At 43.7% G+C, this 24,036-nt stretch overlaps 1 protein-coding gene across 2 annotated transcripts; it reads left to right on the top strand.

Annotated features, from left to right (window-relative positions):
- Positions 1 to 522: 522 nt before the first annotated feature.
- Mob3 (MOB kinase activator 3) lies at positions 523 to 22,061 on the top strand. Of its 2 annotated transcripts, none has more exons than XM_065450930.1 (7): positions 523 to 606; positions 7,259 to 7,421; positions 9,010 to 9,103; positions 10,611 to 10,744; positions 16,516 to 16,631; positions 18,629 to 18,715; positions 19,879 to 22,061. In XM_065450930.1, the coding sequence occupies exons 1-7, from the start codon at positions 571 to 573 to the stop codon at positions 19,936 to 19,938; spliced, it is 690 nt and encodes a 229-aa protein (XP_065307002.1). In that variant the 5' UTR covers positions 523 to 570; the 3' UTR covers positions 19,939 to 22,061. The 2 variants fall into 2 exon arrangements, with proteins under 2 accessions (XP_065307002.1, XP_065307003.1); XM_065450931.1 differs by having other exon boundaries at positions 538 to 606; positions 7,271 to 7,421.
- Positions 22,062 to 24,036: the final 1,975 nt, after the last annotated feature.

Raw genomic sequence — 24,036 nt, 5'->3', positions numbered from 1 at the left:
AGGATGACGCTCCTTAGAGCTAGCAGTGCTGTCCACATCCTCAGTCATGTTTCAAGAACGTGCCCATCATTGTTTCAAAACTCGGCAACATATTTAAACTCATGATACGACAGTGCAATGGAGGCTTCACTAACGAACGTATCCCCCAGCTTATTTATCATTTTAGCATCGATAACTTCCCTAGTCAGCTGTACCATATGTTTTCTGTTCATTAAAAAGTGGAGCGCAACCAAAGTCATGACAGTGAATCCGCAGGTGACCCCACGATAGTCAGCGGCGATGCCGCCTGATGGTTTTTCAAACAGTACTTAAATTCCATTCTACAATGAGCATTTTTCAGAAACCACTTGGGAAGAGTAGTCGCAACAAGAGTTCTCGCGCGCAATTTTTTGGTGCGTCGAACATTAAAAAATTTCGGCATAGCCCACAACTGTTTCAAATTTCGAGCCTGAAAATACTATATGCTTAAACTAGCACAAGATGGCGCTACTGTGCAAAAACTTCAAGGATACGTTCAGTTACCTTACTCGTTGAGTACGTCCATGCGCTCGTATGTAGCGTCCACCCAAGATGGCGAGCTTTGTGGATTTCTTCCACAAGGGAAAGGTAAATAATGACTTGCTTTTGCTTTACGAGCACTCTGCGACTAATTTTTCCACTTAGAAGCGTCTGTGATTCACATATTCATCTGTTTCTGCCTAGTATTGTTGTGGGTATAGATTTCGTACACAGTTATGGAGGTTTGTCCTTGCGGCTGCTTGTGATGGCACCGTCCGCAATCGGAGAAGGATGTTTCGTGGGCTGCCCGTTGACCTTTGCCAGATTGCCTGGCGGCAGTTTTGGAGAGTCCTCCGTCTGTATTTACACAGCAATAACTCGCCACCCATTTTGAGACTCGCATCGCGTGGTGCCGCATCCAAGGTCGAAACGAAGTCGGCAACGAGCCCCAACACGCCCACTGCAGCCGTGCAGCTGCTTAGCAAAAAGTCGTGGTCGCGTGTTAAGAAGTGAATGAACCCTGTAACATTGTACTGCATGCTGACATTTTTTTTTTCATCGTTCTTATTGAGTTAGCTAGTTGACAGTGACGAAGTAGCTTGCACGCTTACATCGGGCTTTCATGGGCTGCGTTGAAAGCAGCCCTGACGCGACGTCAAATTGAATCAACACCTGAAACTTGCCATCAAGAATTCAGGACTTTCACATCGCCCCCGCATGTCGCGATGCTCCTCGCAACCCACTGCTCTGTCACCACAGCAGTATTTGTTTTATACTTCGCAAATTCTCGCAGCGTCGTTGTGTAAATATTCTGAAGATCCATGGCTGCGCCGTGATTCAGATGTACGATGACGAAGGACGTGGACATCGTTACCCCCTTTCGAAGTCGAGCTTGCAGTTCCCGATCCCAGCTGTTTTAGGGTGCCGCAGACACGTTTTCTTTTTCTAAACGGTCCGAGAACGAACGGAACGATGCTCATTCCGATGTCGTGGTCTGTCGTAACAACCTCGCTAAGCGACTCTACGTGAGGAGTTTTTCGAAACCTAACGTTCCAGCCATCCGGTCGTGTGGCACGTAGGCGTAAAGATAAAATTCAATATATGAAGAAAAAGGGTCGACGACGAAGATCGTCGAAACCGCGTCTTCGTTTTACTTTTTTCTTTCTGCGGGAAGGTTCCCGTACCGTGTGACGCGGCGGTTTTTGGTTGGCAATATAGTAAGAAAACGGCGAAAGTTATATTCGGACGTTGTTTGTTGACGCTGCCTGCTACCTGAGGCAGACGCGTCTGCTGTTACCGAGGCCAGCGCAAGGGCCTGTGAACGGAACGAGCCCCGCCAGATGATCGGAAGCGGGATGTGGGACTAGTAGGAAGTTCGGTTCCAGCAGGTTTCGCGCGTGCATTCGGCGAACAGCGGGGTCAGGAAAGAGAGAGAACAGCAGGAGAGGAAGTGTAATATCGTTTTCGAGTCTCGGCGGTTTTAAGGCGCGATAGCTCGCACGTCTTTCCGTGGTGCCGGAGCTCCTTTCGCATCCGGCCTCGCGTTCGTCTTTCCGATGTTGCGAGCGCCCCGTTGTTTCCTTTTTGCGTTGCCGTCTGCTTCCGCCGCGACTTTTGTGCGACGCGTTTACCTGCACCTTTCGTTCACGGAGCGCTCCAGGTGGAACTGGGAAATGTCGCTGAGGGTCAAGTTTACGGCGCTGGCGACACGCAGATCAGATAAAAGGCGCGCGCGCGCGTGCCAGCGGCGGTCGACGCCGTGAGCGATGACGCAAGCCGATAACTACGTCTCCGCGGTCTCTTGTACGTGCGAGCAGGGCTAGTGTCAAGGGGAATACCCCACTGGCATGCAAGCCTTTGAATTGTCCTTGCTCTTTTGCAGTGAAATCAAGAAAGTACAAAAGTACGAAGGGCAAAATTTTTCGGCTGCTATGCTATGTATTACAGTGAGCCCTCGTTCTCATGTTTCTTCAGGGATTGTTGCTGGAGTACCTCTCGGGTGCTCATAGTGGCACACCCTGTCTAGGATTTTCTTTAAAAAAGAAAAATAATTTTGCGCAGTTCCAATGCACACTTCGTACCTGCGTGATGGGAAATTTTCGTGAAATGGTTAATCAAATGCTATGAATTTGCACATGCCTGCGTCTTTAGCGTAAAGAGAAATGGCACATGTGCATGTGCTCTTGCGCACCCTATCCAATGCGACCTGGCAGTCATTTCAAAGAGGCATAGTTGGCATTGTCGCAATGCTGCTATGCTGAGGGACCGATGTTTGATCCCGCTATTGGGCGCGTAATTGAATTTTTCTCTTTTAAAGCGTGACCTGTTCGGCAAGACGGAAGCTGCACCCAAACAGTCATGGTCAGGAAAGTATGGGAGCGTTCACACGACACAGTACAGCTTTAAATGAAAGTCAAAAGCGTTATTTCTTGAGCTGTACTTCGCTTTTTAACTAGGGCAACAAGGCAGCATTTGCCCATTGCCATTAATGCCACATAGTGTGGAATGCGGGCAGAACATGTACGCAGTTGTGAAGGATGTAGCGCGGCATATATGTGCCGAGGCTCATTCTGTACGAGCATGAGACAGCTGCTAAACTGGCGGGAACTAGTTATGATGCACAAGGCCTTTATTATATTCACACTGTACAAGCGCATGCTAGTATGTGCATTTACCTTGGTTGCCGGGGCTCATGGGCTGTGGTTTGCAGTGACAAGGAAAGCGTGACTGGGATAATGTAGTGATTGTGTTCTAATTCTTTTCCTTTTCGTGCTTTGTCACTGGTCTGTGCGATGCTCCGCTCACATTATCACCAGAATCGGCCAGCTGTGAGCAGTGGGTGATAAGAAGGGAATTGAATTTGAGTAAAAGGAATCGCTGTATTATACCAGCACAGCTTCGGCCACTTCGTTGCAGAATTTCTTTCATTGTTGCAGCATATGTTTCAAAGGTCACACCAAAGCTTTAAGTGCGTGCACCTGCTCAAACGTGGGTGCTGTTCAAGAATCCCCTGTTGTTTTTGTGGCTGAAATGCTGAGAAAAACAAGACCACATGCTTTGATATCGCTGTTATCACACTAGGCTGGGCAGTGCGATATCAGTGAGAGCCAGATAGTGCAGTTGTTATTGGGCTGTGGTAAAAAACGCTGAAAATGGTAGTACATGCTGTGGCTGCCATGAAAATAGTGTTGCAAAATTGTAGGGGCCACCATTCTCATTTCTGGAGTTTGCTGGTTTTTGCATGCTGAAGCCATGGTTACAGGGCTTTGGGGAAAGCCAGATTTGTGCTCAGTATGACCAGAGGCAACTACTGGCAAGTGGAGCACCAGGGTGCAAAAGCTAGCATAGTGTAAAGGCCGTAGTGTAGAAGCTTAAAGACTGTAGCTCTCTTTACACTTCTGCCTTTACTTGTTAAAGGCCTTTAACCCGCCGTGGTTGCTTAGTGGCTATGGTGTTGGGCTGTTAAGCACGAGGTCGTGGGATCGAATCCCAGCCATGGTGGCTGCATTTCGATGGGGGCGAAATGCGAAAACACCCGTGTGCTTAAATTTAGGTGCACGTTAAAGAAACCCGGGTGGTCGAAATTTCCGGAGTCCTCCACTACGACGTGCCTCATGATGAGAAAAAGGATTTGGCGCGTGAAACCCCATAATTAAAAATTAATTTAAAGGGCAGCGGATTGGGTGAGTTGGTGTTGCATGGTAACAATAAAATTCAAACAGCACTAAACGACAGGACCAGAATGAGGAGGAGACAAACACGGCTCTGATCAATAAAATTCAAACAGTTCTAAACGCCGTGTTTGTCTCCTCCTCATTCTGGTCCTGTCGTTTTGCGCTGTTTGAATTTTAATAATTTAAAGGCTTTTACACTTCTGTGGCAGGCCTACAGGCTACAGCTAGTGAAATTAAAGAGCCTTTAAGAGGACACTAAAGAGAACGTTAAATGTATCTGTATTTCTAAATTGCCCTTTTACGTTACCAAAAAAGCCCCTCTAACTGAAGAAGACGCTTAGCAAGCAAGAAAGAAAGACAACAAAGACTAGTGGCATCACTACCTTAAGAGCTACCGCACCAGCTTGTTGTAATTTCGTAGATCTTAACAGTTTCTACTGTGGCCTAGTTACCACATTTGCCTTACTGTAAGTCACACCCCCCACTTTTAACGGCTTTTGAAGAAAAAATTGGCATATAAGTTGCACCAGTGTATAAGACGCAGCTATTTTAACTTGGCCAGCATGGTAAAACGCAGTTGTCCATGCTTGTACGCACATTGCAAAGTGCCATAGATACCAATATCAGGGCACTATATATTCCCAAGCAAAATTTTTTATAAGTCGCAAGTTCCACCAGAAAAAACGTTTGACCAACACTTCTCTTAGGCCCCAAAGAACTAAAACTTATCGCACTTCATTCGAAGCCACAGAAGGCCTCGTCCTCCGACGCAGTGAATAGTTCTGCTACGTGGCCCTGCAGCATTGTCGGGTCACCGTTGTCCGCCTCTAAATAAACTTTACGGCATGTTGTAGGCACGTGACTGACATTGCTTCTGCTATGTGTGGTTCTCGAGACAGAAAGCACAAATGCTCTTATTGGTCATGCCAGCATGCACACCTGTATATATATATATAGGGTGTCCAAGCTAACTTGGACCAAGATTTTAAAAATACCCAAGAGATCTAGAGAAATCATACTGACTGCATAGTAGCCGTAGTCGTATGTAATTATGGCCAGTATTTTTTTCATCACGAAGTATTACTTAATTAATTACTTTTAACTATTGAACTTTTTAATTATTGCTTGAATCACACACATATTAATTACGAAGTTGTAGGGAACCTACAGTAGGGAACCTACTCCGAGTAAAAACAAAAGCACGCGGAACATCCAAAATACGAAATCGATATGCGCTTGCGCGCTGCTACTCAAGCAATCCCAAGTGAATAGCCATGGATACATGGCTTCATTGGCGGCGGCAGCTCAATACAGGGCTTCACACTATGTGATGGTCACGGCATCAAGACAACACGCTGCTGACGCATTGATGAGCGTAGCGGAGCCTTGTACGATGTGGCGATAAGAGAATGCAGCCGTATATCTTTCAATGGTTGCTTGTAGGCATTTGAGTAGCGGCATGCGAGTGCGCATCTGTTTCGTATTTCGCTGGCTTTTGTTTTTTCTTGGAAAAAACAACTAGGACCACCTCAGCACAAAATAAATGCTTGATTAGGAGGTTACTTAAGGTGCCCTTCAACTTTGTTATTTATATGTTTGCGATTCAAGCAATAATTAAAGCTCAACAATTAAATGTAATGAATTAATACTTCGTGATGAAAAAAATGATGGCCGTAAGTACATACGAATACGGCTACTATGCAGTCGATACGATTTCTCTAGAGCTCTTGGGTATATTTAAAATCTTGGTCCAAGTTAGCTGGGATGCACTGTATAGACATACATATATACAATGTTGCTGCAACTCTATGTTGCAACACTGTATAAGATGCACCAATGAAAATTTGAGGGAAACAAATGTGTCTTATATTCTGAAAAATACAGTAATTTTTTCATAAGGACAGACTACACATTGTATTCTGAAAGCTAAACAATGAATTTAGCAAGTTTCGAGAACTTTTACTGCGCTTCAACAAGAAAATACTTCGAAGTCCATGGTGTCACACTGATATCCAGCACTGCAGGTGTGGCATGAAGTTTGGAACTGGAAGTTCTGCCTTGATTTTCCGCTCCAGCAACGACCTATAACTGCAAAATAGTGTGTCTCTTTAGTGGTCCTTAACATGGTTTTTGAAGTCGGTTTGGACAAGAATGCTGAGTGAATTACTTTGTTTGGACACTTGTGTAAAAGTTGGCAGTGGTATGTCAAGTGTGTTATGTCCTGATACCCATTTTAAGTGTGCTCATCTTGGTACCTGATCAGTAACAGTAACTTAGTCAGGCCAACTGATATATTGCCTGTTGTGCCTGGTATTGTATACTGATACCCATTTTAAGTCTGCTCATCTTGATAGCTGATCTGTAACAATAACTTAGTCAGGCCAACTGGTATATTGCCTATTGTTCCTGGTATTGTATACTGTTGAAGCAATCTTGGGCTGATAATTGTCTAAATCAGCAGTTTTTGAATAACATTTATGAAACTGCTGCATGTACTTGGGAATTAGCAGATGGTACAGAAATCCCAGATCGCAGATTCCGAGGCTTTTCCAGTGCGCCGGGAGGACTGTGATGTTGTGGGTCATGCCAAGGAACAGTAATGGTTCTCAACATTCTGGGTTCTTTGTTTATTTCCAGCAAGTGGTAATGGATGCTATTCTTCTTTTTCGATTCGATATCAGGAACACAAATTTTGCGCAGCCTTTTCAAGATGTATACACTCGTATTTTAAACGTAAAGCTTTCTACAAAGGCTGCCCTATGTCGACACTGGCTAGGGCATTCTATGCGATGTGAAATATCATTGCTGTTGACTTTTCCCCCTTATAACTTTATTTGACTTGCGTCCCCTCTCATCCCATATAATTTTTGCCATAGCCTTACCATAGCCTTCCCATTTAATCCGCATTACCAGCTAACCAAAATCTTTCGTCTTTCTTTAGCATCCCATCGTGTTTTCCCCTCCCATACCACTACATTGAGTTTGCTTTAGCCATAGACCCAGCGCATGCGTGAAATCTGCATGCCTGCCTTCCCTCCCGTCCTCCCTCCCCAAACAAATCTACCTCTCTTCTGACGATCGGTCAGTCATCGGTGCAGACGTTCCGGCCAAAGAAGAAGTTTGAGCCAGGCACCATGCGATACTCGCTGCACAAGCAGGCCCAGGCTTCTCTCAACTCGGGCATCAATCTGCGTGATGCGGTGCGGCTGCCTCCAAGGGAAGACATGAACGACTGGCTGGCTGTTCATGGTAATGTGCATCAGTTTCGTGTTACGCTATTGCTGTTCTCTCTTGTCCATGTGGAAAAGCTTATCATACTTGAAAAACAAGTCTTTTAGAGTGGAGATTTTTGTAGTTGATGTTCAGGCTTGGTGAAATTATGAATAACTACTGCTAACTGCATTAGCGTGTACAAAAAAGGAAGGGGGGGGGGGGGCACAGCAGCAGAAGTAGGCACAGAGTGTATGTCACTTTGCTGCTCTGGTATAAATCCTAGGACAACAACAACAAAATAAAGAAATTGTTATTAGAGTCATAGGTGGCAGAGATCAAATGGCAGTGCATATTTGAAATTGTTATTTTTTTTTAAATTTTCAGTTCATTCTTTATTCAATAACAATGAATATGTAACCGATAGCATGCAGACAAGGGTCCCAAAGTCAATGACTGCAATGGGACCCTTGTTATTATTGTTATTGGTATTTGTTAGATTATAAGGCATTCAAGATTATAAGGTGAAGGTGCATAACGTGATATAGAGTAGCCGACGAATTAGTCAGACTCGGCAGTGAGGATTGACCGAAATACCGAATAACCTGAAGCCTCCAGAATAATGGGTGTAATCGGTGCACACTACCGAGAAGCCGCATCATATGGCAAAATATATGCTGCCATGAAGCCACCACTTCGAGGCGAAAACTGTACCCTGCCTTCACTGGCAAACTTTTCTAATAATCAGTGTGGGTTAAACGCGCAATACTACGGTACTCGAGGCTTGCAATATGGGCTTGTTGGTAACACATCTTCAAGGGGTGTATGATAGCGCGATTAAAAGACAGAACAAAAGAAGACACATGGGGACGCACACACACAGTTAGCCCTGTGTGTGTCCCTGTGCGTCTTCTTTTGTCCCGCCTTTTGATCGCGCTACCGTACACCCCTTCACTATGGTACTGCCTCACCCGCCCAGGCTTATTAGTTGTTACAATTGCGCTGCTGTCTAAAATCTGGATCGCCAGAAATGTGGCGTTGCTGCGCCGTATCGGAATAGTGACTGAATCTATCAGCCTTACATATAATGCGAGGGGGTGACTTTGATGCTAAGTATTCAGAGAAAGAAAGCCTTGCCTTATGTTCGAATAAATACAGTATAAACAGTGGTCCACTGGAGCAGCAGAATGGGTACCATGGAAAAGGAAATGCAGTTTAGGGTTAGAGAGAAATGGATCGTGTGATGAAAAAAAAAATCTATTGTGCCAAGGGTACTCATGATTGACACAGAACAGGAGTGTTTGAAGATCACCACATGTAGCTTTTGTACTGCACTTGACTTAAATAAGCTAAGGTGATAAACTGTGCCACCGTTCTCTGAGTGAACTTTCTCTTCAAGCGTTTGCTTATTTCGTTGCCTACCCACCAGTCTTGTGGCCCTCCTAATCACAATGAACCCCTCCTCTTGTGCACTATGTACTGTGTGCACATATTTAATCTATTTGTGTGTGTGCTTTTGCATGTGCATATTTACATGTACAAACACCTACTGGTCTTCACGCCTAATTATTGATCTACCACAATATTGCAACATTGAAACATAGATGTATATGCGCTACACTTCCAGTGGTGGACTTCTTCAACCGGATAAACCTCATCTATGGCACCATTTCTGACTACTGCACTGAGGAGAGCTGTCCCAGAATGTCAGGGGGCCCAAAGTAAGTCAGCCTTCACTTTTGTAATGCTAAAGTATTGAATGACTATGAGGAGTATGGGTGCTCTTTTTTTAATTTACACAGTGCGCGAAAGGCGAGCGTAAAATTCAAACAACTGTTGCCACCTGGTGATCAGGAGAGGAAGCAGATTGTGGCTGCACAGACTGCAATCTACAAGTACAGATTGTGTAGAACTACATTTTATGTTTCATGATGATGTCTTTTCAGTCTGTAGCTGTGCTGCTCCAATTTAGATAATGGAGTTTACACATTATGTATACTGTTTCGTGTGTTGCGTGTGCAGCAAGGTAACGAAAGAAAATGTTGAAATATTCGATGAAAATGAATGTTGTAGCTATAGTGCACAGCGCTGACATTATTGGTTTTGTTGAGCAAGCTACAATGCCATCAGCAAGGCACACAACATCAAGAATAAAGCCAGGATAAGCCAAGTACAGCCCACATCCTCCAATTCTGTGTTATAGTGACTTAGAAAAATGGCCCAGTGGAGCAGGTGAGAGTTGACGTTGTCTTTTGCTCTGAAACAATCGGATGGCACCACTGTGTCACTTTCCAGTAGTTGCATATATGCATGTCCACGTCGTGTTATTTTTAGCACATGTTTGTATCAAAATGTTTAATGCCGTCAATACGTAAACATGGTTTGTGAATGGAAACTGTAAATGCTGCTCCACATGCAGGCGCATGAGGCACAGAGTTGTTGCAACTGAAAGTGAGACCGAAGAACTCTCACAAACAGCAAACGCAATAGCGGGGCAGTACAGGCGCATAGCATCTGGTGCGATGTACAAACATGGTCTCAACAGCATATGCTGGTGCCCTCTTGTCATTACAGCCTGTAACGGATCTGGGGTAGACAATGAAATACTGTGAGCCAGCTTATTGAGGAGTGAACATTGGTGCATGCTAAGGGTGGGTAGTAAATAGCAACTGTAATTCGTACCAGTTACCTTAAAGGTGCATTTTCCACTGTGGTCATCTGTTGTAATTGTCTGTAAGAAGGTCTTTTCGAAGAAACGATGTCCTTCCCAACATGTGCAGCAACTGGTACATACTTGAATCTCTATGTCAACACCACCTTGAAAATAATGTGCTTTCTGAAATGCAATACCTTCTGAAACCCTTACCATCTTGCAGATTTAAGTTTTTCTTTTTTTAGACTAGTTAGCATTGAGTTGGGCTGCAGTAGGTGTCTCTGCACGACAACTGTTCAAGCTGTTTGCTTCAAAATTCTCATTTCATCATTAACTTAAAAATTAGTTCACAGTAATTACACTACCTTACTTGAAGAATGCCCTCAAACACAGTCATTGATATACGCACAAGTCTAGTAAGTCAATCAATCACTCGAGCAACACTTAATGTCTTGATCATGTGAACTGCTTTCATGTCACGCCGGTGGTTCTTGAACTTCACTGAGCCATTTTCCTTGAGCGCTACCCTGTAGCAAGAAGACAGCTGGCACAATCACTTTGACTTGGCTGTGCAGATTCGAGTACCTTTGGTGCGATGGTCAAAAGTACAAGAAGCCTACCCCACTGCCAGCGCCGCAGTATATTTCGCACCTCATGGACTGGGTGGAAGCACAGATCAACAACGAAGAAATCTTCCCCGTCACTTGTAGTAAGCTGGTCTTGATCTGTTGTCATTGTGTTGTAAATTTGGGATACCTGTGGAAGGCACCTTTAAGGCCTGACCACACAGGGCACAGCTACGCATCCATGCCCGGGCATGTGGTTGTGGAAAAAGCTGCTATTTGCAGTTTGTTAGAAGAAACAAAGCCCTCACCTAAAAATTTGCGAGCAAGGTGGGTGCATTAAAAAGAAAACAAAACAGGAAAAGGTATAGAAAGCAGACTAGTGGGGAGAAGAAAAGTAACATACGACTACTTGCAGTATTTACAACAGCGACTGTTAGTGTAATTTACTCTGATGTTTTGCATTCCATGTGTGAGATCATGATTGCATGCTAGCAGGTAGCAGGCAATAAAAGGGGTAGCACACAGCTAGAGATCCCACATCAAGACGTGACAGGCCGTTGGGGAACAAGTGAGATTACAGATATCTGTGGAGGCCTCACCTCTTTGTTCACCAGCCACTGTCTATGCATTTTTGGAATAGATGTGCAATTTGCCCCTCCCTCCCTAACCACTCAGGCACAGATATCTGGCTTGTACATGCTTGTGTCACACCCGTACATCTTCACATGCAAGACGCATGTGACAGGCACATACTGATTCCCAGAGAGAAGAAAGATAAAAATTAAGTGAAACCTACCTGAACGGGAACTGTCACAAGATATGCGTAGCATTATGTGGTGGTCGGCGAGGTGTGGAACGTGTCACGCACTGTAATGATATGTCTGAGGGTTATGTTGTTAGATTTGTTGTTTATCTATGCATAAGAAGTACACACAAAGAAATACACATATTTGCATTGCCGAACATATGCATTACAAACCATGCTGACTGCTATATCATAATTAACCTATTTTTATGTCCACTGCGAGACGATCTCCGATTACCCCTGTCTTGTGGTAGCTGATTCCAACTTGCGCCTGCAATTTCCTCATTTCATCACCCCAGCTAGCTTTCTGCTGTCCTTGACTGCGCTTCCTTTCTCTTGGCACCCATTCTGGAATGTTAATGGTCCACCGGTTATACACACTACGCATTACATGAACTGCCGAGCTTTATTTTTTTTTCTCTTAATGTCAACTATCCCCAAGTGCTCTCCGATTCACACCGCTCTCTTCCTGTGTCTTCACATTTCGCCTAACATTTTTCGTTCCGTCGCTCTTTGCGCGGTCTTTAACGTGTACTTGAGCTTCTTTGTTAACCTCCAAGTTTCTGTCCTGTATGTTAGCACTGGTAGAATGCAATGATTGTACACTTTTCTACGACAGTGGTAAGCTCCCAGTTAGGATTTGGCAGTGCGTGCTGTGTGCCATATAAGGTTATGCATATTTTGGACCGTTCCCGTTCAGGGATGTTTAGCTTACTTTCAGTATAAGGCTTAGGCACCTCTCTCCTACGTTTAAATGCTCCTTTCTACACGTGGCGTATAGGGAACGACGAAATTGGATGTGTGTATAGAGTGTTTAATGCTGGTGCGCGTATTATTGCGGACAGCGGGTCGTTTGGCGCCCTACTCCGGATGGCAGCTTTGCGCACACAATGGGGCTAAACTGCGCATTCTCACAGTGTACTTGAAAAAGGGTTTTCTGGCTTCACATGGAATTTTCCAACTGACTAACCCTATAATGCTATGCATGTAAATTTCATTGCTTGAAGCAGTTCAGTTTTCAGAGGCTTCTCAGTCCAGAGCTTAGAAGTTTGACTAATGCAAAGGCACGTAAACTGATGCAGACACTAGCAAGATGCATATGCTCTGCCTCATGTGGCTGAGCCTTTAGGAGAAACTCTCCTTAGGTACTGTTATACTGGTACATTATTTTGAAACTATATTTTCATTTCTTTGGTGTAAGAAGGTTCATTATAGTTGGAGAAACTGAAAGCTGAAATTTCAAACTCCATGCCCAAGGTGAATCCCAATTATGCTAATGTGACGTAGTACATTAGCATAATTGGATGCTAATGGATGGGTGGATGTCTCATTTTCTCTTTATTCATTACTTCTCTCCACCTTGCGGGTTTCCGCAGAACTACTACGTCAAACTCTTGCCTTTGCTTCGTGTTGTCGACAAATTCGACTTCGCCCTGCCATCTGCTAGCCGCCTGGTTAGCTCAGATGGTAGAGCGGCTGCCCCGGAAAGGCGGTGGTCCCGGGTTCGAGTCCCGGACCAGGACGAATTTTTCTTCAACTATGAGGCTTTTCTTTCGAGGAACCCGTATGGGTTTCCTTTGTAGCAATCGCTACGAACGGGTGGATGTCTCATTTTCTCTTTATTCATGCTAATGTGACTTTACTTTCGTGGTGCTCTCATATGTTTAGGCAGTTTCTGTGCCAGAAAAGTACTTCAGCGCTGCTAGGTTAACATTTTGATTACAGATTTCTCTTCATTAAGTATAGCTGTGCAAGCTCATTACTGCAAATTAAAACTGCTATGAGCATTTAAATCACTATTGATGGGCTCCTTCTAAAGAGGAAGCGTTAGCTCAGGAACTAGTCTAAATACATGGGAATGGAGAAATCATTTTTCTCAGCAACTGCTGCATAGAATTTGATGAGGTTTGTTGCATCTCAGTGTCTCTACCAACCGAGAAAACTGGAAATACTCAGAGATAACTCGGGAAATTTGTGCTTCCATCAGGGAAAGTTAGCTGTAATTTTATTGAAAGGAAACGAAAGTTGCGGTTATGTTGGTTCGAGTAACAGAGAAGGAATCACAGTGAATCATCTTTTGCGACATGTCGTTGGCTGGAGGAGTTCCCAGTGTACAGTCAACGACCCATCTTCCGGATGCCCGATAATTCGATAAGAACGTCTAACAATAATGTATAACGTATAAGTAACGTATAAGAATGGCTCTGAAAACGTCTTTGAAATTTCGGATACGAGAACCCTTCGCCGTCTGATTTTCTGGACTTTCTGCCTTGACTGCAGGTCCGAAATGGCATTAATTAAAGCCACCACCGCTGCCGCTTTGATTACCTCACCACCTCGAACCGGTGCTCTCGCACGCAGATCCGCTGGCAGTTGTAGCCACCACTGCAACAAAGCTAGGCCTAGCCGCTTTCGCCGCTGTCAGCAATGGCATCGACTCCGCCTTTGTGGTCCTCGCTATTGGCTTCGAAGCTCGGAAAGCACAGTGTGTTGCATAATGCTGGTTCCTGAATGTCAGCTTCGTCTCAATAAAGAAATGTTACACTGTGAAGCGTGCACAAAAGTATTGTGAGGAACCATAGCAAGCATGGGAAAGGTCAGTTGTCACGGAACACAGTATGTATTCCTTAATTATACACGCATGCACCCGCCATCTCCTGTCACAGTACGAGCACCTATATGCCTAATAGGTGTACTGGCAGGCCTTCAGAAGTTTTTTGGATGTGCCTGTAGCGATTTGAGCCCTTAAGAGCAGTAAAAGGCATGCATTCATTTTTTCTAACTGCCCGATTTTTCGGACATTTTCGCGGCCCCTAGGGAGTCTGAAAAATCGCACGTTGTCTGTACAGCTGACCAAGAGGATGCTTCAAATTGTCTGTGGGGTGAACGCGTGGCAGAAGAAGGACGAGAACATAAAGGACCTACGTATTGAAGGATGAATAGGAAAGGAAGCGTGCCGCCGCTTCTTTGAAAGTTCTTGAGCTAAAAAAATTACAAAGTGTTGGCTGACACCGAGACGCAGGTGTCTGCCATCCAAACCAAAATAAACTCTATAAAGCAGTGAAACGCAACACTGAGGCATTGTGCGTAGGCTAAGAGTATGTCAGGACAGTTGAGGTTGACTTACCAGCTGTTGCGAGAGAATCTCACTTGTGAGAAAGTTTGGGCCTCATACAACTGAGCTTGCTATCAGTTGATAGAAACAGCTCATATTCGAAAATATTTTCTTCTGTATGCATCTCCGTTTTATTCATATTCGAGAATGTTTGACTCGATTTGAAATGGCTTTTACCTTTCTTTTTTTTAAAAAAATATTTTATTCGCTGTGCATTTTACTAGCCCTTCCCTTCTGTTTTCTTTTGGAATAAAATAAATGCTACTCCTTACTATTCAGACTGGATTAAGTCATTCTTAAAATTTTTTTAACATGCTTGCTAGAGTGTTCAGCATAGGGCGACATGGTGTCAGCCCGTCTTGACATAAGATAGAGCTCTGGGTCACTCAGGGAGTTTTGCAAAGGCACTCAGGGAATTTGGAAATGTTTACTCGGTAGACACCTTACATTTAAAATAAAATGTCAAGATCTAGTGACTGTAAGAAATAGATTTCTTATTTAGGCCGTCAATTAAAGAACATTTTTGAAATTAAATAATTTTAGAAAACCTCATGTCAAGTTTATCACTGTAACATTAGCAATAAAATATGATATCACAATCCTGTAAACTGCGCCTACTAATACATCTATATCAGACATAATGGATTTATTATATACCACTCTGAAATATAGCACTCATTTGTTAGTAGGATTCTTTAAAAGCCCTCATAAACTTTATAACAGTTTCACGTCAACTGTAAATCCATACATCAAATTTGACCACTTTAAATACTTTTAAGGGATGCAATTTGTGGAACTGTGATATCTATTTTAGTTGAGTTACGAATTTGTAAACTTTAGATCTACTAACAGGAATTTTTGCAAAGCTTCCAGGTCCTAAGTAATTATTCTTCTTTTCTTCTTTTTTAAACACTACTTTAAAGGCCCCAGTGAATGGGTTTTGCATGAGGTATTGGCTATTACAGTAAAGTCAATTGTTATACAGTTGGTTGTTCGTTGATATGAAGTCAGGATTGGAACACAACATCAGGGGGAAGGCCATTTTAAGTGTATAATGCCTTGACAAAAAATGAAGAAAAGTGCACAGTGATGTGAGGGGATGGCAGGTACACAGCCTCTCTTGGGATTAATGTGCCGAGTGACAGAGGGCTGTTTTGATGGCTGGAATATGAGGTGATGCATGATGAAGCTTGGAAGCGCGCAGGCAAGCTATGATAAAGCATAATGAAAGGTTTGTCAGGTTAGCACGTGACTTTAGTTCAGTGATATGTGACTGATGAGTTATCTGAGAAAATAAGTTGTACGGCGTGGTTTTTTACAGATTCGAGCATGTTATGAAGGTTACATTGGTGAGAGTCCCGAACAGTGCATTTTCCTTATAAGCTCACTAGAATTTAACTTTCTCTCTCAAATGCAACCACTTTCCTTCAGATCAGCTTGGCAATTGTCTCATAAAAACATTTATGCATTTTACATGTATTTGAACTGGGAAATCGGAATTGGTCCTGAGCTAACGATTCTTCTTAACCCCTTTACTGCCGTGGCAATTGTAAAAAAATATGTAAAAGAGCAAGAAAATACTGCAAAACTCATTGTATAATATTTTCTTATCAAAAATGCAAGATACTGAACACATACACATGTGCAGAAATTGATAGAAATTCACGTGTTAACTCATCATTGGCACCAGAGGGTGCTCATTGTGATGCGAGTTATCATGTCATTGGATGTTAAGAGGTTAATGTGAACGAGCCTGTTTATTGAATATTGGGGCCTCACTGGAATTAGCTTCTTATTAGGAACGAAAGAGACTGCTATAGTAGTACAATATCTTCTACATTCCTTCATCGAGGGAATTTAAAGAGATAACATGTCATGCATGTTTTTAATTGGGCTTGCAGCAGCTGTTCGTGTGCCGCTTACCTACACTGGATCAGTTTGTGCTGTCGTGCCCCTTAATGCCTACTTCAATGCAGCCGCATTCACTTTTACAGATGTCCCGTTTCCGAGGAACTTTGTGCCTACATGCAAGAAGATCTTGGCTCGGCTGTTTCGGGTTTTCGTGCACGTCTACATCCACCATTTCGATAGGCTTGTTGCCATAGGAGCGGTATGTACTGTGGTGACACCCATGTGACACACATATATTATTCAGGGGATTTTCATTACGTTATCTTCTGTGGCCTTTAAGGGTCCTGGAGTCGCTTGGACATATTAAGTGCTGTATTCATCAGAGCACATGGCATGTGATAGGATGTTATGGAAATTATAAAGGCCTGACAGGCTGGTGTGCAGTTTATTATTGCAATATGGACACTCCAGGCGCATTTCTGCTGTCGGCTTCGCTGTGAGGTTCCGTATAAAGTCCAAGGGTGATAAAACAGTCGCTGCACACCGTATGTTGTATGTGTGAGTGAAAGCACGTGAGGGTGAGCCGGAGAACGCAGTTCAATCTCTGTAGAAGAACCGCCGTTTGGGTGAGTTGATACTGGTTGAACATATAGAAGGGACAGCGCTGTCCCGTGTGTTTCCTGTGTTTTGTATTTGTTGTCTTGTACCGCCCCTTCAAGATGTTCAAGCAGTTCAATCTCGCGTGCGCGAGCGAGGAACGCGGCCCGGATGCGTGCCCTCTCCTGTTGCGTGCGAGGCAGGGGGGTCAGGCGAGAGAGGAGAGGGACGTTCTTCTCCGGCAGCTGCTAGGGTGCCTCAATGTCCTCCTTGTCCACCGCTCCGTATAAAGTGGAGACAACCGTGGCATCTACTACGGTGTTGGCCACGGTAATCGCGGCCGCCATAGTAGACTTCTTTGGCGGACGCCGTAGGGACATGTTGCCGGCGCTCATGTGTCTTGAAAGCAATCGAGAACGTGGCCAAAGCGCGTACCCGCGCATGCCCCATCTTCAAAGTGATATGTAATGTTTGCAGAGTGCGCGTAGTGTTGGTAGCTTCGTGTGTGTTGTGGTTTTGGCGTTTCATTCACGTTGAAGCGACAGATGCACGGAGGTTAATTAGCTCGAAACTGCTGCCGCGATTCCTAACTACAAAATTTTCACAGCGAGTTTCCACGCTCATCGAGCTAGGTGTATTCATGTTTACCTGTGCGTGCATGACACCATGCTGGTTAATTTAGTTAAAACACGTTAGTGGGCTAGTTGGTTTGAATCCATGATGGAATGTGTAAGCGTGACTGAAAAGGACGTAGAAAGAAGCAAGAAGAAAGGGGGTTAACCGAGGGGTCCGATTTTTATTAGTCATATCATAAGAAGCCAGCAAGCACTGACACCAAGGACAACATAGGGGAAATTGCTTATGCTTAATAAATGAAATAAAGCAATGATAAATAATGGAAATGAAAGTGTATGAAAAAACAACTTGCTGCAGCTGGGGAACGATCCCTTAACCTTCACATAGAAAGATGCAGACACACAAAGAAGTACTGTCTCTGTGTGTCTGTTTCTTCGTCCTCATTGAGTCATGATTACACATTCTATAATTGTTGATTTATTTAGTAAGTGAATGTTTATACAAGTTTATACGGCCGATACAACTGCTATCCTTACTTCGATTGCTAATTTTCTATCGCAATCGGTGCTTCGTCTTTTGGGTGCAACTGCGAAATTTGTTGAAGAGGGGCTCCACAAAGAAGGTTGCAGATGAGAATAAAGCCTGTTGTGCAAAACGGCATAGAATGTGTTGACTGTAGAGGACACCAAAGAACTGAAGGGTGTGTTTGGCAGTGGTGAGGAAATCCAGGAGATACCAGAGGTGACACCAACCAGAAAACCTGTCTTGGAAGCACAACAACAGAAGTGCGCACCAGGCAAATGAGTAAACATGTCATCCATCACTCGTAGGGAGCACCCAACACACAGCAGAAAGTGCTTGGTAGACGCTGGGTTTTCCTGTAGCGCCTGGTGCCTCTGCTTTGCATATCTACTGTCATTGCGGTTGGTGGCCTCTGGACTGCTCTACATCTACGAGCATGTTCTTATCATTCAGCTATGTTATAAAAGGAGTGTGAAGTGTCCATAAAAGGGTAACATAAAGGGCGAAACTTCTACATATTGAAAAGCATAAATTTGTTTTTACATGCTTGTCTATTTTCAGGAGGCCCACGTCAACACGTGTTACAAGCACTTCTATTACTTCATCACTGAATTTGACTTAGTAAGCCAAAAGGAGCTAGAACCCTTGGTAAGATGCGCGTTTCCCGATTTTTATGCATTTAGAGCTGTGTCTGCACTCTGTCAAAAAGAAAAATTAAATGCAACTCAAAGCAACTGGTAGACATTTTCTGTTCTGCAGGGACTTGTGTTGCATCGAAATCTATTGCACAGGCTATAACTTTTCTGCTTTTGTTCTGATGTTTCTACATACAGCATATCACCCCAACATTGCTGGTTATATTTCTAGTGGCGTATGGGTGTCCCACATGTGCTTGGTACGGATTCTAATTGGGGTCCTCATATGCGCTTGAAGCTGGTTTTAAGTTTTGACAGTTTCGTTGCGTCAATCCTGTCCTGTCAGTCAAATTGTTGAATAAAGAGAAAATCAGACATCCACCCGTTCGTAGCAATTGCTACAAAGGAAACCCATACGGGTTCCTCGAAAGAAAAGCCTCATAGTTGAAGAAAAATTCGTCCTGGTCCGGGACTCGAACCCGGGACCACCGCCTTTCCGGGGCAGCCGCTCTACCATCTGAGCTAACCAGGCGGCTAGCAGATGGCAGGGCAAAGTCGAATTTGTCGACAACACGAAGCAAAGGCAAGAGTTTGACGTAATAGTTCTGCGGAAACCCGCAAGGTGGAGAGAAGCAATGAATAAAGAGAAAATCAGACATCCACCCGTTCGTAGCAATTGGTACAAATTGTTCATACCCCCTGCAGTGTCTCTGTGGCTATGGCGACTTGCTGGCAGGCTCGGGGTCGCGATTTACATTCCTGACTAAAAAGGCTGCATTCAGATGGCAGCGTAATGTAAAGAATGCTTGCATGCCATGCTTGGAGTGCACGTTAAAGAACCTCAGCCAATCAAAACTAGCCCAGAGGCCTGAACTAAGTGTCTTTCATAATCTTCCGTTCAGCTTAGGGACATCAAACCTCACAGTTTAGTTTTGAAGAAAGAATAAACGGGACATTGTGTGTCACTTGGAACTGGTTTCATAGCTTAACACAGGTGCCAGTCCTTTCCATAGCTGACGCCATTCTCTTGCTTACAAAAACACTCTTGGTGCAAGTGGTGCTTTAAAAAAACGTTGATGCGTTATTCTATCACTTTAGCTTGAACTTAGGTTTTCCTTCAATGTCTATCGCATTCCCTTGGTTGCTCATTAAGTCTTCTTTCCTGATCGGCTGCAGACGGAGATGACGAGGAAAGTCTGCAAGGACATGGTAATTCTGAGCCCCCGTCACAGATGAAAAACAAGAGAGACGGCACCATGCATGGCGGCCGTTTTACTCCTCCTTGTGATGTCTGCAATTTGCTCTGCTGACCCCCCCACCTTTGTCCGTCAACAAATCGTTACGTCCACTGGTTAACGCAACGTAGATGTCACCGTAGTTACCGGTCCTATACCACCAACCGTAACGGAACGGAAACCTCTTCTAGTCTTGCTGGCACGGACACTGCTGGTAAAAAATTCGCACAAACTGAAGCGTTTTCTTTTTTCTCTCTTTTGTTGGCGCTTATTACAAAGGAAAAAGTGCTTTCTTCTCATTTCGCTACATGCTTTCTCATCCCTTATTGACAATGTTTTAAACACCTTGACCTCCTGTGTACAGCACCTGAAGGGCTTGTGTAAATAGCTTGATTTTATTTTGTTTTTTTCCCACCTGCAAAAGCATTTTCCTTTTCTTAGCAATTGTAGTATTGAATTCATAGTCGGCATGTTAAGAAGACATCTGTGGCATCAATGTCCACTCGTGAATGGCATGTTATGGAGGTTTTCGTGAATATGAATGCTCATAACTTTGAAACAATGACATTTAGTTGACATTGACTTGCAATACATAGTCTATAAACTTTAGAGATGCTCTATCTAAAAAAAATTATGTTTATTTTATGCATTTTATGATGCAAGTTGTGTCTTACATGGAGTATCCATATATATTAATGTCTCAAAAGACAGCAACCAGACTGCTCCCCATAGCTGTGGGTTGCATGGTTACCCCGAAGTTGCAATGTTGCAATTGTTTTTTGTGAACTGGAATTGCTCGAAGCCTTTGTACGTGATTCCACGCTTGCTTGCCAAGTGCCTGTGGTTTGTGCGCTTGAATTTGCATGCAGACTAATTGTCCGTGTCAAGACGACCATTTTATTAATCATTTTCCATCTTTGCATTGCAAAACTTTAAAAAGCCAGCAGCAAAATTTTTGATGAGCTGTTGTATGTGGCAGGCACTTGCGCTTTGACTCGTGTCGCTTTGTAGAACTTTTAACTGTGTGCTGTAGCAAATCTTAGTTTTGCACAAAGAGGCTCGCTGCCACAAATTGCGGTGCTTCCGTGGCAACGCATTACGTGCGGCATTTTGATTCTGAGAGTCGGGCATGGCATGTGAGCAGCTCAATCTTTTTCGACGTGCGTGCAGTAGCTGAGAAGATAGCAATATTTTGGTTATATACTACACGTTTGGTTTGTTTTACCAGCAGACGGAGAGAGCTAAAGTAGACGTAAGCATGCAGAAAGGCATACGTGATTGTGGCAGGAAGCTGTTCACTTGCTGTTAACTGTTATTCTTTGTATAGAAATGCCATGTAACGATTCACTTGCAGTATTTGCGAGGGGCAGAAATGCTAAAACACTCGTGTACTGAAAACTTAGTTCTCATTGAAATAGCTTCAGATGGTAAAAAAATTAGTCCTAAGCCTTCTGCTGCGGCATCTCCCATAGGCTCAGTGTTGCTTTGGGATGTCAAGCCTACTTAGTTCCAAGAACAAGAATAAAACAGGCCTGAAAAAGGCTAAGACACACACATATATATATATATAAAAGAATATTGATTTTGCATGCACTATTGTGTACAAATGAGGCGTGAATAGGCAGTGGCTAACTAGAACTCATTCCTTGATTTTCACTTTCTATGCTTCTGTGATTGTCAGCGTCATTTCGGCTTATGCACCTAGCTTTGGGGCCAGTGCCTTTGTTGCTGACTGGGCCCTTAGCAGCACGAAATCGCACCCTTAGGTTTGTGTAAGAGCTGTTATTGATAGTTTGCACTTCATTCGCTCATTGTAGTACTTCAGTATTTATTTTCTGTGAGCCTGGGCACTCCTGTCTTTCCTGTGCAAGAACATCTGCAGCATACTGCAGTGACGGGCATTATTTTCTCCTTGTCCTTGTGGTGGGCTTTATTTGCTGACTTTTGTGCACTGTCATGTTCCTCCTCGTGTTGGCAGGTGCGCTTTTATTTTTCCACTTTACCTTTCTCTAGGGCATTTGCTTTTCCTTAAAAGGTTCCTGAAACACTTTTTCTTGAAACTGAATCCAGGAATTTCCTTCAGTAAGTATATTCCCAAAGATATTTTTTTAGAACGACCTAACACGAATGGAATGGGCATGGGCAGGACATGTAATGAGGAGGGAAGATAACCGATGGTCATTAAGGGTTACGGACTGGATTCCAAGGGAAGGGAAGCGTAGCCGGGGACGGCAGAAAGTTAGGTGGGCGGATGAGATTAAGAAATTAGCAGGGACGGCATGGCCACAATTAGTACATGACCGGGGTTGTTGGAGAAATATGGGAGAGGCCTTTGCCCTGCAGTGGGCGTAACCAGGCTGATGATGATGATGATGATGAACACGAATGGAGGTGTTGTGAGCGCAATGCTTCCTTTTTCCGTTTCCCCTCAACTCACTGGTTCTTCACAGCTGGGCTGTGTTGGTGGCGATTTTCTGCTTATCGTTCCTTCCTTTCTTCACGCTGTGAGGCGTCCTTACGGTAAAACTGCCAGGCTGACATCTTACAATGGTACTCCGACAAAGGAACAGTGACAGAACAGTCGAGACACATTGACGCTTTCACTACCAAGTTCTTTCTCAAGAAGGTGTGCAAACCTTAGTGCTTTTTATTTCCGCAAATTATTGCACATTATATCCAGTTCAAAGATTTTATGCGTGCAGTTTATCTCCTATATTGCTCCAAAATATAAACAAAAGACATCTGCTCCGAAAGAGAGACTTTCACTCGGCATGCACAAAATGTTTGATCTTAATTAACTGGGCAAATCATAACGAAATCATGATGCGTGCAGGAATATGTCCCAGTGCCGAAACTGATATGCGCGACTAAAATGGAGTCTATGAGTGTGGTTTGCCTTGTCTCCGGCAAGCAATGCCGAAGCAGATGTGGCCTGGACAGGTACAGCTCATCCTTCACACTGTTAGTATGGACAGCTAGGACGAGTGCAGTTTGGGCTTGGTAGTTAAAGGGTTAAAGGGTTTGGGCTTGGTAGTTAAAGGGTTAATGGATTCACAGACAGTTATCTTTCGCTTGGCTGGGGGGGGGGGGGGGGGGGGGAGAGCAAGGACCCCGAAAGCTGCAGGAGAAGGCAAGCAATCTGTTATGCGTGATAGTAGGCTTAGTGCCTATTTAAAGAAACAATGTTTGGCTTGCACGGTCACGACAGCATTGTCTTCAGGTCAGGGACGTTTTCTTATCAAGTTCAAAAAGCTCACACTGCCCCTTATCGACTATCCTTAAAGATGCAAACGGTGACCTTGTAAGAAAAGTTTTTTCCAGTAGATCTAAATTGACCAGCCAGAGCAATGTAGTGCGAAGAATTACTTGGAGCATGATTCATGGAAAATGTCATGTGTGTTTTTGTTATTCCCATGATCTTTAAATCACTGAGCACTAATGGTATTGCCAGATGGTCACTTGAGTAACAGGTCAAGAGCATGTGGCATCAAGCATTCGGGCTGGGGGGGGGGGGGGGGGGGGCAGTTGTAGAAGGATCTCAAAATGGCCCAGTCCTGACATCCATCCTGTTTTTCTTCTTTTTGTCTCCTGCTCCGGCATTTTCCAATTTGGTGCGACAATTCTCATGCATAGCTGCGTATCCTTTTTTTTTTCTTTTCATCTTCACGTGAGTAAAATATAGAACATTGCATGTCGAGATTGTACTCTTGTCTCTTTCAGCTAATACCTGTGAAATTGTAGTTATTGATAATATGCACCCTAGCCTTCTGCGTCACAGCAACAACAAAAATAAAACTGAAAAACAAAAAAGGGCTTGCCAGAAAATGCAAGATTGTTGACTATCAGCAGCATCAAGCACTTTCGCAAGAGAGGCAAACATGCAATTTCTAAAGCATAATTCAGAAAGCTTAAGGCTAGTCAGGCGTAACCTAGTACAGTATGTTTCAAAAGAAACAGAGCCTGATAAAGCTTGACTAAAACAATTACATGTAAAAGATCTAAAGAATGGGTTGAAGCAGTAGAGTAATGTTGTGAACGTCATTTGATTTTAGATAAAATTTAAACATATAATTAAGATTATTTTTATTATTGACGCTGT

This window comes from Dermacentor albipictus, chromosome 9, assembly GCF_038994185.2.
Source record: "Dermacentor albipictus isolate Rhodes 1998 colony chromosome 9, USDA_Dalb.pri_finalv2, whole genome shotgun sequence".
Taxonomy (NCBI): domain Eukaryota; kingdom Metazoa; phylum Arthropoda; class Arachnida; order Ixodida; family Ixodidae; genus Dermacentor; species Dermacentor albipictus.
Note: the sequence above shows the minus strand (reverse complement) of the source record. Positions and strands in the feature narration are given on the sequence as shown.